Consider the following 14,527-nt stretch of genomic DNA (forward strand, 5'->3'; position numbering starts at 1 on the left):
GGACCACAGAAGAAGTTGGGCAAGTTGAGCCTGTTTATAGGAAACACTAAGAGGAAAAGCTATAGCTGACTCCAGATATTTACAGAGCTTCAAGAGGTCAGAGTGAAGACCAGTGGAAAGTTAGAGGTGTATACTTCAGTATATGAGAAAATTTCATAATGATTAGAGCTGTGACCAAGAAGGGAATAGGCCACTTTGTAAAGTAGTGAGCTCATTGGAAGTATTTGAGCAATAGCAAGGTCAGGATCTTATGTTAGTGAGGTTTCATTGTCACCGGGTGTGGGGTGACAGATTGGATTGGATAACCTCAAAGGTCCTATTCAACTCCATGATGTTATGATTTTCTGCTGAAGACTACTTATGAATGCTTTGGCTGTTAAATTGCTGGAAAATCTACCTCCCAGATCACTGAAAACTTGATGGGGATCTAGGGAAAGAGCTAACATTTTTGGGGGGGCAGTAATTCCTAAGTGAACAAAACATAGGATAAAACTTTCCTTTCTGTAATTCAAGATTTTTTTTGACTATGCATTTTCAAATTCTTCATGCTAAATAATATCTCTTCTTTCTCTATTTGATCTCAGTTGTTTATATTTAGTCTTTGTCACATTTTCTTTCTCTTCTGTCTCTGCAAAGTAATGTTCTAGGTCACAGAAAGCTATTTTTTTCTATTCTTTTTCATTGTGGAATCATATTATCTATCGAGCTTCTCTTACTTCGTCATATCATTTTTGCTCTTTCCCTTGGAAATTATATCTCATCAGTAATTTCTGTTTGCTACCAGAATAAAACTGTCCTAAATCTTACTCCTTACCAGTCATTAAGGAATCAGTGTAATATTGGAGTAACTCCATCCCTTCCCTTAGATATTTTTGTCCATTATCTTTTATGTTTTGTCTGATATTTTAACTCAGGTATTTTTATTTTCTCTGATTCTACCAGCCCATTATATTTTACAACTTAAAAATCAGAATGTTGTTTGTTTAATGCATGTATATTTTTCATGAGGGAATGATGAAAATAAATAATGGGACAGCTAGATGGCACAGTGGATGGAGTGCCAGGCCTAGAGTCAGGAAGACTCATCTTCATGAGTTCAGATTTAGCCTCAGACACTAGCTGTGTGACCTTGGGCAAGACACTTAATCCTGTTTACCTCAGTTTCCTCATCTGTAAAATGGGAAGGAAATGACAAATGATTCCAGTTTCTTCGCCAAGAAAACCCCCAAAATGGAATCATAAAGAGTCAGACATGACTGAAATGACTGCACAACAAGATCCAATATAATTTTTTTGGGGGTAGCTAGATGGTCCAGTGGATAGAGCACTGGACTGGGAATCAGGAAGACTCATCATCAGTTCAAATCCGGCCTCAAACACTTACTAGGTGTGTGGCCCTGGGCAAGTCACTTAACCCTGTTCACCTCAGTTCCTCATCTATAAAATGAGTTGGGGAAATGGCAAAGCATGCCAATATCTTTGCTAAGAAAACCCCAAATGGGGAGTTGGACATGACTGAAAAACATCTGAACAACAATAATTGTAAAGGTTTACCAAACCCAAGATTCTGTCTCATGATGACCCCAAAGGAGATCCAGAAGAACTACCTAGGTGATCTTGGGCAAATCACCCAAACTCTCAGTTTTCTCATCTATAAAATGAAGGGTTTAGACAAAATGATTTCCAAGAATTCTCTAGTTCTAAATCCTATGATTTTGTGAAAATGATTGTCAACCCTTTGTTCAATTTCAAATTGTAGTTTGGAGCACAGTGTAGACACAGTTATCATAAATTATCAAGGTTAAAATTAGCTTCCCTAATTTCTCTTATCAATCCATTATAAATGTTAACTTCATGAATATATCCAAATAAGGAGGCAGATGAGTGGTTAGAGAGCTGGAGTCTGGAAGACTGGACTTCAAATCCAACTTTAGACACTTACCATCTGTGTGACTCTGGGCAAATCACTTAAGCTAGTTTCCTTCCTCATTTGTAAAACCTGGATAATAAGAGCACTTACCTCCCAGAGCTGTTGTGAAAATACAATGATATGATATTGCAAAAATGCATTGTAAAAGCTAGCTGTTGTTTTTGTTATTATTATTTATTATTATTGTATTTTTTAAAGAGTTCATATTTCCAACCTTTTTCAACTTTTGGTAATGAGATCTGTAATTTTCCTCTTAAATTTATGAATTTCAAAATTCATGCCGCCTCCTAGTTCTCATATACTGGGATTCAGTGAACAACTATTTTCCATGCACCTGTATTTATCATGATTTATAGATTTTGATTTCCAGCTTCCATGTTTCCAAAGTAAGGTCGTGATCTTTTCACTTGTCCTCATGTATTAGCCCTCTATACTCTTGATAATTTAAATTATCATTCTCTGGGTTCCCTAACTCAGGTAAGATCAGAATTTTATTGATATGACTGAAGGTCATTAAAGACTTACACTGCTAAATATGGACATAGTATACTCTTGGAAATATGTAATAAAGCTTAAAACACAGTGAATTTTTGAATGTAAGTATAAGTAACCTTTTAAAGTTCCTTTTCTAAAAGATATCGACTGAATAAAAAACCATAAAGTAATAACTGTACCGCCTAAAGTAGTATTAGCTCTGACTTATGAAGTGGTATGGTGGAGACCATTGGACTTGGAGTCAGGAGACATGAATTTGGATCCTGATTTACAAACTTTTCAATGGGCTTCCAATCTTATCACTAAATTAAAACTGGCTTGCTTGAAATTTACTAATTATGCGACCCAGAGTGAGTCATTTCATGACTCTGAGCCTCAGTTCCCCTGTCTGTAAAATGGATAGGACAATTCTTGTACTATCTACCCTCAGAGAGTTGCTATGAGTAAAGTACCTTAGAAACACTAAAGTACTTTTCAAATGTGTGCTAATATCATTAATAATAAGTAGGGAGAATCTAGTAGTTACATATGTCAGAGAGCAATTTTCTTTCTAGAATCAATGAGTTAATATCTCACCAAGAAACTTATGCCAGGGGTATTAAGACACAAGTCAGATTGTAAAGTAACAAGGTTCTTTGACTCGGGACTTCCACTGAATCAGGTTTGCTACTTTAATCGAATAGTGTTCGCCTTTTATCATAACAATGGGCATTGCTTGGAGACAAATTACTGTAATAATAGCCTAAAATTGGCTTGTTAGTAAAGGGGTGAAATTGACTAGGTGGGGGAGCTACTGTGTTCATTTCTAATACTATCTAGGAAAAAATATACCTTCAATGGCTAGCTTGTTGGACAAAATTTTGCTTGAAGATCCCGCCAATCACATGATTTAGTGCCCATTTGATAAGTGGCTTGTGAGTCCATAGGGAAAGAATAGAACTGAAGAAGTCCATGGTCTTTATTAAGTCAGCTCTTGGAGTTCTGTAGCTGAGCATAACATCATTTTAAACAGATGGCTTATATGTAAAATTTTCTGTTCCATTAGGCATTTGATTATGGCTACATGAATATATGTTTTGATTCCTTACATTAGAACTTCTAGAATGCTGGAACATAGATATAAGACTTTTTTTTTTAAAGGAAGCTGTTTCAAATTTTACAGGTTTGTAATTTATGGGTGATCCTAATCCATATTTTTTTCTTTGCTATAGAAGATTTTTTAGATTTTTTAGTGTTACTTCAATTAAGTGACTATCTTTGCTATGTTTGAATTTCATTATGGTTCTTTTGGTATTGGTGATTGTGCTCTTTGCTTTGTGATATTCAGGACTGCATTTTGTTACAATAAATTCATACCTATGAAGCAGTTGGCTTATTGTTTAATGCCTGAACTGAAAGTTGCTGCTTTCTCTTTCTCCTCCATTATTTGCTGAAAAATTTTCTTATGTTATTTATGGAATAACTAATATTTAAAGATTACTTTCTAGAATAATTACAGATTTTTTACCTATTTGGGAAAGAGTATATCATCAATATAAAGAAAGATTTTTCAAGAATAATTATAGAAGAAAAATTGGGGGCTAGAAAACCTTTTAATTATGTAATAATTTAAGGTAAAGTAAGAATAGGAATAGGAATAAGATACACGCTTGCTTCAACTTTAAAGGAGTAGCCTTCTTTTGAAAACTGGAACTTTCAACTTGGATTCTGATTCTGGTGCTACTAGGAAGCTTCTGAAACAGAAATAGATGGATTTCAATGTTTTTTCCAGATCATTTGTTCTAGAAACACTTCAGTTTACCAATTCAGAGGCTGCAAAAATCACTAGATATCCACCTGCTTAGGACAGTGCTTTGTAAATTCCTGAATCCTTTGTTAACACTAATAAATAGAGAGTTCTACAGTGTTGGATCCCAGTTTTGCTTCTTGTGACCTTGGACAAGCAAATTAACCTCTCTGGGTTTTAGTTTATTTATTTCAAGATAAAGAGTTAGACTAGAAAATTTCTACCATTACTTTTGGTTCAAAATTTAAGTCTTTCAACAAATTGACAACTTGGTATTTCCTTATTCTCTTATATTATTATTGAGTAATATGGTGTTAATAATTTAAGTTGGAGTCTGCATCCAAATGGCTTACTAGGTACTACTTGTATCTTGTCACTTTTTTCTAAACCCTAAGAAAACAATTTTGTTACACTTTCTTTGAAGTTCAGCAACCAGGATTGGAGTGAACATAATAGGACACAATAGAAATTTGTATACTAGTATGATATTTTCAGTTTCGTCTCTAGTATTCTTCTTGATAAGGTAGTAAGTTTTGTTAAACTCAGGAGTTACAGTGACATTCTGGGCCAATGTCTTCAGTAATAATTTTCTTAAATGCCTTAATTTTATTAAATTACCTTAACTGTCACATTGAATTTCATCTGCCACTTTTGTGCCCCATCTCACGGTTTCTGGAGAATTGTTTCATTGTTTTCCCCCATCAGTTTAACCTTTTAGTTAATTAGACATGTTTTGGATCATCTGCATCATTCTGTGCTCCTTTCAGATTATGTATTAAAAAATCTAAACAAAACAGTCCCAGCATCAATGCTTGGGGGTGGTCCAATGTTTATATTTCTTCATGAAGAACCCTACCTTCTACTATCTCTTGTAAATGGGATTTGTACTGATAATCCATCAGTGTAGCACATCTTCCCACTCCTTGACCATTTAAAATAATGAGTCACATGTGTAGGGCAACAGTTTCATAACTTTACTCTTGAATTCCTTCATCTCTGATTCATTTACATTAATTGGTGATAAGGATCAAGACATACAGCAGCCAGATCCCTCTCGATGTGAATACATTTTTATCTTGTATTACAAACAGTGACCAAGGAGTCAGTACAATAGCCTGTGATTCAGATTTGCTAAGAATGTGCTTGTGACTGATGACAAAAATTCAACAGGATAACAGTCTTACAAGACAATGAAAAGAATCAAGTCCTCTAAAATTTATGGATGCAATGTCAGGGAAGAAAAAAAGGTGGCTGAAATTGTCCCATTGGCGGAACTTTAGGATTTGCACTGTGTAAATTTTTTATACTTTTCTCTTTTATACTTTTATTTAGTGTTGTTATATCCTCCGTGTGTCAACTATTGTCCAGTAGTCAGCATGATTATCTGTCTGATACTAATCTTAAACTCATTTCAGGTTATCTTTTAAAAATATCAGGCAATAAACGTGTTTCAATGCCTACTATGTGCCAGGCACCATGCTAAGGGATGGGGATACAAATAGAGGGAAAAGATAGTTCCTGTACTCAAGGAGCTCACAATCTAATGGAATGTCAAATTCTAATTAAATGTCTAATAAACCTTAAAAGTAACTAGGATAAAAAAAAGTTCACTTTTTGTGAAGTGAGGGATTCTAGATCAAATCAGAAATGTTGATTTCTTCTTTTCCGCAAAGGATTTGTATAGCACTAACTGTAAGAATACTACAGTGAATTGTTAGGATTACCCAAGTTTTCATTTCTATGAGAGCTCAAAATCTTTTCATCTATGATATAATATTCATAATGGACAACTAGGTAGCACAGTGGATAGAGTGGTAGGCTTGAAGTTAGAAAGACTCATCCTACTGTGTTCAAATCTGGCCTCAGGCACTAACTAGCAATGTGACCCTGGGCAAGTCACTTAACCCTGTTTGCCTCAGTTTACTCATTTATAAAATTAGCTGGAGAAGAAAATGGCAAACCACTCCAGTATCTTTGTCAAGAAAACTCCCAATTGGATCACAAAGAGTTAGACAAAACTGAAATGACTGAACAACAACAGAAACATTCATAATAACCATATGATTTGGGGCATGAGAGATATTAGTTTTCATTTGAAAATGAGGATACTGAAACACAATGAAATTGAATGACTTACTGAAAACCAATAACCAAGGTCTACTGGTGAGTGAAATTAAGTGTAATATTTCTAGTATTCAATGAGCATTTATTAAATGCTTGCAATATAATAGGCATGGAGTTACGTTCTGGGGAATACAAAGACGGGAATGAAACAGCTTCTGCCCTCAAGAAGTATACATTCTACTGGAGAGAAACTGCATGAACAAAGAAGTAAATTCAAATTGTATGTAAGGTATTTATAAGATAATTTCCTTGACAGGCCTCATGTAAGAGGTGACACTTAAGCTGGTCCCTGAAGGAAGATAGGGATGCTAAGAGTTGGAAGTAAGGAAAGAGCTCATTCCAAACATGGGGGAACAGCTTAGGCAAAGTTATGGGATGTTGTATAGAGAAGAGCCAATAAGTCACTTGAGCTGGATCATAGAGTGTTTGAAAGAAAGTAATGTGTAATAAGCCTAGAAATGTAGGCTAAAACCACTGCCAAACAGAGAAGTTTGTAGTTTATCCTACAGGGAATAGGAAGACCCTGGAGGTTCTTGTGCTTCAGGATGACTTTATTGATTTAGTTCTTCAAGGTGTTAGTGGAGGTGCTATTAGACTTTTTTTTTAATTCAGTGTAAGTTTACTATTATATTCAATGTAACATATATTTACATTTCTGATCCAAGTCATTTGTGTGTTTAGCTGACAGTTTTAAATTTATATCTACTTTTTTGATTTTGGGAAAACACATTAATGAATCAGTACTGGCAATTGATTAACTAGAAAGGGAAAAAAGGTAGCATTTTGTAGCACTCTGACTCAGAATTAATATTTTCCTATTACTAAACAAGAAAAATCCCTTAAGAGCAAATAATATACATAGATCAACTATTATCAAATACACATTTGATTAATAATTTAAAATAGGAATATTAGGTAGTTAGAAAAGAGAATGTGAGGGCAGGATGTGGAATAGATAGCAGGACTGAATACAAACTAGTTATAACCTTTAGCATGTTATTTATTTAGTTTTATTTAGTTTTTAATCATCCTAACATTCGAGAGAACAGAGCCTACACTAAGCATCAAGAGCATCTATTCTTTGCTCTACATGGGTAATACAAACTCTTTCAATGAGACTTTCATGAGCGCATATCAAGTGGCAAATAAGTCTCCCAAGATAGTACTTTCACTGTGCTTTTGTTACAGTTTTAAATAGGCTGAATTAAAGCCTCTGAAGGGAAACCCTAGGACTTTAGCACTTTATTCCCCTCGAGTGCTTTTTTTTCTTGGATACTCTATATCTCTCCCCACTTTTTTTAAGCCACACACCCAGATTAGTAAGATTGAGTGATACTTCCTAGGGAAATAAAGTAACAGAGCATTTCAAAGAGTAATTTCCTGCTTTATGCCATTAACAGATCAATAAAATAATCAAAATCTCCAGAGGAAAGAAATACTTTGCCATTGTTTCTCAAACATTTTAGGAGAAAGATATCCTGTGGAAATGAAACATGCTTGAGATAACATTTAATAATGGCCCTTTGCTATCAAAATGCCAAGGAATCAGTGACAGATGAAAATTCACCAGAAATTCATCCCTAAATATGATAGGAGACCAACAGTAGGGGATAGACATATGGTTTAGCTAACCTGAAACTCATCTAGAATTACCATGAAAAAATGGTCATTTTGAGCCTCAGGGGTAAAAATACTGTGGATTTTCTTACTTCTCCCCATTTCCCTTAATCCATTGTGTCAAATGGCCAAGCCTTTCTATTCCTGGGGCCCCTAGGGATGAATAAGCAAAGAGATGGAGAAGCTTCTTTTTTTGTATATTTATCGTTTTGAGTTGAAATTATGGAAAATTTACTTTGTGGAGGCAAGGACCATACTTTCCATTCAATCCAAACACGAACCCATTTGGACAAAAGATACCAAGAAAAGATGCCAAGATTATCTTACCACCACTTGCTTTAAGCTTGATAGTCATTAGTTCTTCTGAGACCTTGCCCTTTTTTATGGCTTGTGCATTTAGAGGACATCCAGACAAGCTGTGAAAAATAGAAGATTAAGCCAGTGCTTGAAAATGGAGTAATTTTATTTGGTTGTATTATAATTTTCTTATGCATGTCTCATGCCATTCTGCCACTGTTTCTGTGCTTATTTTTTTTTGGCTGTCATAATTCAATTTTACAAAAACTAAGGGGAAAAAATCCTTAACATTTCAAAACATTGCCATATTGTTTTTTAAAACATAAGAATGCCATACAAGTACAAGGAGTTGACATTGATACATGCCTGTAGTTTCATTGCTTTCGTTAAAAAGTAAAAAGTTGTACATGTACTTTAAGCCACTGTTTGGTAGCTGTCACTTGACTTTCTATAATCCAGTTATGGATTATAAAGTCATTTATTATGAATAAGTTCTGTGAACCTGATTGTGTCTGACAGCTCCAGATACCAACACTAGTTTCACTTTTCTTCATAGTCATTCAAATACAAACATTATATAAAACAAAACAAAATAAAATGTTATCACATTGGAGATTTGCTTAACATTTAATTTCACAAAAATAAGGACCCACTCTAGAACTTTGTGGTTGTTGCCATCATTCTCTTGGCATGCTGCTTGTTATATATTAGAAAACAGCCATCTTTATGAAACTTCGAATTTCATTGTCATAGGTTGCAAAATTATAATTAACCAGTCTCCAACTTCCAGTTAATTTATCAGTTTTGTTTAAAAAGTGTGAATCACACCACTAAACAAAACTTGGTTTTCTATGAGTTTAGTGTCACATAATTATTTGGTTACAAATATCTGTTAATTTCATAATTTATAATTCACAATACTTTTTATAATTTATAATGTTTTATAATTTAGTTATAGTTATGCAAATAAATAATTAAAAAGCTAAATTGGAAACTCAAACCCATTAAGAATAATTTGAAACTCACATTTTGATAAGGCTTCAGTTAGAATTTAACCTACTTAAGACTGAAAACTGCTGTGAAATGAAAAATGTTGGGAAATTATATCTGAAGAAAACTCTAGGATAATCCAAATTAATACAGAAGTGACATTTTCCCCAGTTTCAAATACTATAAGGAATTATACTGATTTTGATTTGGTGGGGACACGTCAGTAGTAATAAAAATAAAGAGGCTATGGTACAAGATGATCCCTGATTATTCAGCCAATTTTAATTGTCTAACCTATTTGTCTTCATTTTGGATACTTCACAGTGTCAAAAAAGTTGTAAAAAAATAATGTGGACTTTTGAACCACATTCTCCCACTTCTCAAGGTTTCTCCTATAACTATGCTGAGTACCCTTTAGTAGACACTAGATTTTCTATCAATCTTTAGCAGAAGTTTATCTTGTCTTACGCAAAGGAAGAGTTTCTGAAAAGGTGATTACTTTCAAGTGGAATGATATTTAATTGGATTAAGGAAATGGATTATTTAAATCAATTTAATAATATGAATAATTTTTTTGTAGAGGGAATTACCAGCCTCAAATCAATGTGTTTTCTTTAAATGTTTGTATATTTGAGTTTATTTTTGTAATTGTTATGTGCAGCCTATGTTACTGCTACTCATTGGATATATAATAGTGAATTGAAAGAGTTAATGCAGTATAAAAAACCTTACTACAACTTTAGAATTGATTTCACTGCTGTAATGAAGGGAAATCTCAGCCTTATTTATCTCTACTACTTGGCATTTTATGTCTTTTCCAGATTAACTTCCAAAATAGTAACTGATTTGCACAGAATATTTTACTCTTCTAAAGGAAGGCTTTTAAATTTGAAATAAAGAGGATCTATTTATTAGGAAGTTTCAAGTAAATTTGTTTAATCATGTTAGAGCCTACAACTCACAGCTCTATTAATTCTAAAGTGATGCGATTATTAATATCCTTTCAGGATAAATTTTTAAAATACCATTTGTCTAGAAAAATAATTAATTTCATTAGCTGAATAAATACTCTAGAATTTGACACTGAAGATTATTTTTAATGTTTTAAAGGGCCCATATTAAACTAATACAATATTAACATCAGGTATGGTATATATTGTTACTTGTATTTTTTTGAAAGATGGCAGTGAATAGAAATGATATTCATATTCACATTGTAATGCTTTGGACATGAATATGCAGTTCTACCAGGAAAAGTTTATTTTTAGGACTTAGATTCTCATGTGGAATTTTTAACTATTTTCTCCCCCCTGGAATCAATCAATGTAAGACTTCCATTCTCTATGAATATATGTTTTTCTCTGTGTAGTATGTGTGTATATGCAACATATTTATAAATCCAAACCTTGAGAAGTCAAGCTTTCAAGACTATATCACTGAGCATTCTTGATTATCAAATGTTGCTTCTGTATATTTCAACATAAAACAATATATGATATTAAGGATTTAATTAGCATTTGAAAATCAACTGCCACAGTTTATTTTAAACATAAGTAGTAATATAAGTTTCCATAAGTAGGGTTTCAGTACTTTCAGTTTGAATCAACAAGGGATTTATTTTCTGGCACCAGCATTTTAGCTTTAGAGTTGAACTAAATGTTCAAAAGGCAAAGCTTTGCCAAATTTCTATAATTCTACTAAGTATGACATCTTAGCTGAATTTTTCACTAAAGTTTCTTTTTTTGGATTTCAATCAACATCTGTACGCAATGACCCATTCTAGTATTACTAGAAGTAGTGACACTGGACAATCGGATTGATAATAGCAATAATAAAATATCAATAATGAGAACAGTTAACATTTGTGTAGTGCTTTAATGTACATAAAGCATTTTATTTATGTTACGTAATTTTGATTCTCACGATAATCCTTTAAGATAGGTGTTATCTTATCCTCATTTTACAGATGAGGAAATGGAAGCACAGAGAGGCTAACTGACTTTCCCAGGGCCACACAGTTAATGTCTGAGGTCTTCCTGATTTCAAGTCCAGTTCTCGCTATTTCCATTATGTCATTTACTCTGTTGTGTTTCTAACCCTTGAGCAGAATCACAGGATCACATGCTCATCAGAAGTGCATTTTCTTCTCACCAAAGAGCTAGAAGAATAACGTCTTTTACAGGAAGCCTTCCTCAACTCCTCTTAACTTCCCTCTATTAATTATTTCCTATTTATGCTATATCAAGCTTACTTTGTATATATTTGCTTGCTTATTGTCTGCTCCATTAAATTGCAAGGTCATTGAGGGCTGGAACTGTCTTTTGCCTCTTTTTTGCATCCCCAGTATTTAGCACAGTGCCTGGCACTGTGTATTAGGTGATCAATAAATGTTTATTGACTGATTGCTAAAATGTTCAAATAGGCATTCAGGTGAGGACAGAAACAATTCATGAAAATTTAGAAGGAAGGTATTTTGCCTTTACTTCATCCTGATAATGACCTGCAGCACATATACCATTTTCTCTCAGGGGTATACTATTGAGGCTCATCACATTCACAATTGCAAAACAAATAATAGTGTTTGCCTGTGATCTGGCCAGCTCACAGTGTTGATAGTGTGAGAAAAATATGTAAAGTGAAAAGTTGCAGTTACATGAACATTCTTGAGAAGTTGTCCAAGTCATTCCACTTGATTAATGCAAGTGAAGACACATATAAAACATAAACATAATTTTAAAACAGGGAAGATTAAATGGTAAATGGTAGATAATAGAAAATATGTGGTAAATAGTAAGGTAAGAAATCCCCCATGCAAAAATATCAACAATGCATTCCATATTTTGAGATCATCTATCTGCCAAGATTTAAATTCCTGACAAGTTAAGACAGGAATCATTTATTAAGCACCTACTATGTGCTAGGTACTAGATAGCAAATTAGTACTGTGACAAACACTGTATAGCAAATTAGCCACGTCTTTGTCTCTAACTTTTAATCCCTTTTAAAGATCATACTATCCTCATTCTGCAAACAGTGGACTTTCAATTCAATAACAACAAAAACAACAATGATAAAAAACAAAATGATAGATACCTTCTATGGGTGACAAAAACATTATTTACATGGCCCAGTCCGTTGCAGCCTGGCAGAGGACAATGTGGTAGTTCTTGTTTGTTCAATTTCCAGGATAATGAGGACCCATTGAGAGGATTCTCCTTCTGTCTTTTGGCAGCCAGAGGACAACCAGAAGCCGTACGATGGGAAGTATATTTACCTGATATGTGACCTTGACCATCACATCCCAATACCGGACATCTAGAAAAATGCAACAAAGATAATCCTCACTAAGGGACTAGTAGCACATTTTTTTTTTAGCACGAACATAATTTACTGGGAAAGGATTAAGAAGAGTAGTAAGACCATATGATCCAACAGATTTACAGAATATCAGAGTAAGAAGAGACCATATGGTACAGTCAGCCTCATTTTACAGAAGAGAAAACTGAGGTCCAAAAAGGTGAAAGGTCTTGTCCACAGTCACATCAATAGTGAGTGGCAGAACCAGAACTCTCTGCTCTCTGTGCTTTTGAGTAACATCTTAAAATGAAGATTTTTTCCAGCTGAGAGAAAAAGCTTTTTCATTTATATCAATAGCAAAAAAATTTTTTAAAGAGTGACGAGAAGGTGAATTTGTTTTCCCAAAGTCAGACAATATTGAGTCCCAAGCCCAAGCCCATCAATATGTGACTATATGACCTTGCAAGACTCTCTACTTTTCCATTTTAGTTTAATTTGCTGTAAAATAATGACTGATCTACATCAGTGGGCTGTTGTGGAGAATAAGTAATGTTACTGTGAAACTACTCAATAAAACTATATGGAACAGCTTCATATTTACTTTCTTTTGTAAAATCAACTTTTTCCATGAATGGACTCACAATTTTGTTATGCTCTAGACCAGGGGTGGGGAATCTGTGGCCTTGAGGCCACATGTGACCCTCTAGATCCTCAAGTATGGCCCTTTGACTGAATCAAAGCTTCACAGAACAAATCCCCTTAATAAAAAGATTTGTTCTGTAAAACTTGGACTCAGTTAAAAGGCTGCATCCAAGGACTTAGAAGACCACATGTGACCTTGAGGCCGCGGGTTCCCCACCCTTGCTCTAGACTTTAATTTGTCCTGCATAGATGAGTTGCACAGCAGGTTGCTAGGTGGTGCCCTGGAGAGAGCATAGGGCCTGGAGTTAGGAATACCTATGTTCAAATCCAGCCTCACATATTCACCAGCTTTGTGATCCAAGGTAAGTCACTCAACCTCTACCTGCCTTAGTTTTCTTATGTATAAAATGGGGATAATAATAGCACCATCTTCTGGAGTTGGTATGAAGATCACATGATTTTATATCTATAACTCTATATAGGTATGTATGCACATATACATATATAACTTTATAAACCTTAAGGTGCTATGTAAATACTAGCTATTATCATTGTCCTAATATACACTAAAAGCATTAGAGATATCCAAGCCTATATGTTGTTTTATTCAAATAATGACTCATATTTTAAGATTTGCAAAACATTTTGCAAATAAGAACTCTTGAACACAATTATTCATGTTTTACAGATAAGGAAACTGTAGGCCAAAGAGGTGGAGTCATGTGCTTAGGTTTATAAAACTAGTGAGTATCATCCCCAGGTCTTCTGACTTCATATACCCTTTTCACTATAGTATGCTTCCTCTTCATATGTCTCAACAATTTCAAATGGTGGAGAGAACTTTGTACTCCAATTGATTTGGGGCTTTTGTCCCACCTTTTCACACCACTGAGTCCTAGAATTTGGTCATTTACTTTTCACTCTATTGCCCTTTGATTCAAAGAAATGCTATGAGTTCAGAAAACATGGTTAATGGTATTTTCTTCCAATGTTCAGAATTATGAAATGCCATAAGAACTGAGAAAACATTATAGAGCCCTAGGTTAGTCTGTTTCTGCCGTAACCTATTTACTCCAAGCTGAGGAAAACAATTGATAAAGGGAATCTTGATATTAGGAACAATAAGGCGTTTGCAAATTAATGGAATAAAGAAGAAAGAATAATTGAGAAACATAAATTCAGGATGGGAATGAGAAGAGAGGAAAAAGAAATGTCAGTGACAAGGTACAGAATGGGTAACAGAAGAGGCAAAGAATATATTTTAAGGGAAAAGCTTCTGCACAAGCCTCTGTCCTTTCATGGCAGCTCAGTGACCCTTTCTCTATTTAATCTCTCTTTGGAAGTCTTCT

General features: G+C 34.2%; 1 protein-coding gene across 1 annotated transcript in view; it reads right to left on the reverse strand.

Moving 5' to 3' along the window:
• Window positions 1–14,527, reverse strand: part of LOC114054129 (suppression of tumorigenicity 18 protein-like) — a 351,033-nt gene that overhangs the window by 13,462 nt on the left and 323,044 nt on the right. The window contains exons 19-20 of the mRNA XM_027877273.1: window positions 12,333–12,554; window positions 8,280–8,368 (exon numbers count right to left, since the gene is read on the reverse strand). Of these exons, the coding sequence (XP_027733074.1) occupies window positions 8,280–8,368; window positions 12,333–12,554 (311 nt within the window). The remainder of the gene's footprint in view (window positions 1–8,279; window positions 8,369–12,332; window positions 12,555–14,527) is intronic.

Source organism: Vombatus ursinus, unplaced genomic scaffold, assembly GCF_900497805.2.
Source record: "Vombatus ursinus unplaced genomic scaffold, bare-nosed wombat genome assembly UNPS02014812.1, whole genome shotgun sequence".
In the NCBI taxonomy this organism is placed as follows: domain Eukaryota; kingdom Metazoa; phylum Chordata; class Mammalia; order Diprotodontia; family Vombatidae; genus Vombatus; species Vombatus ursinus.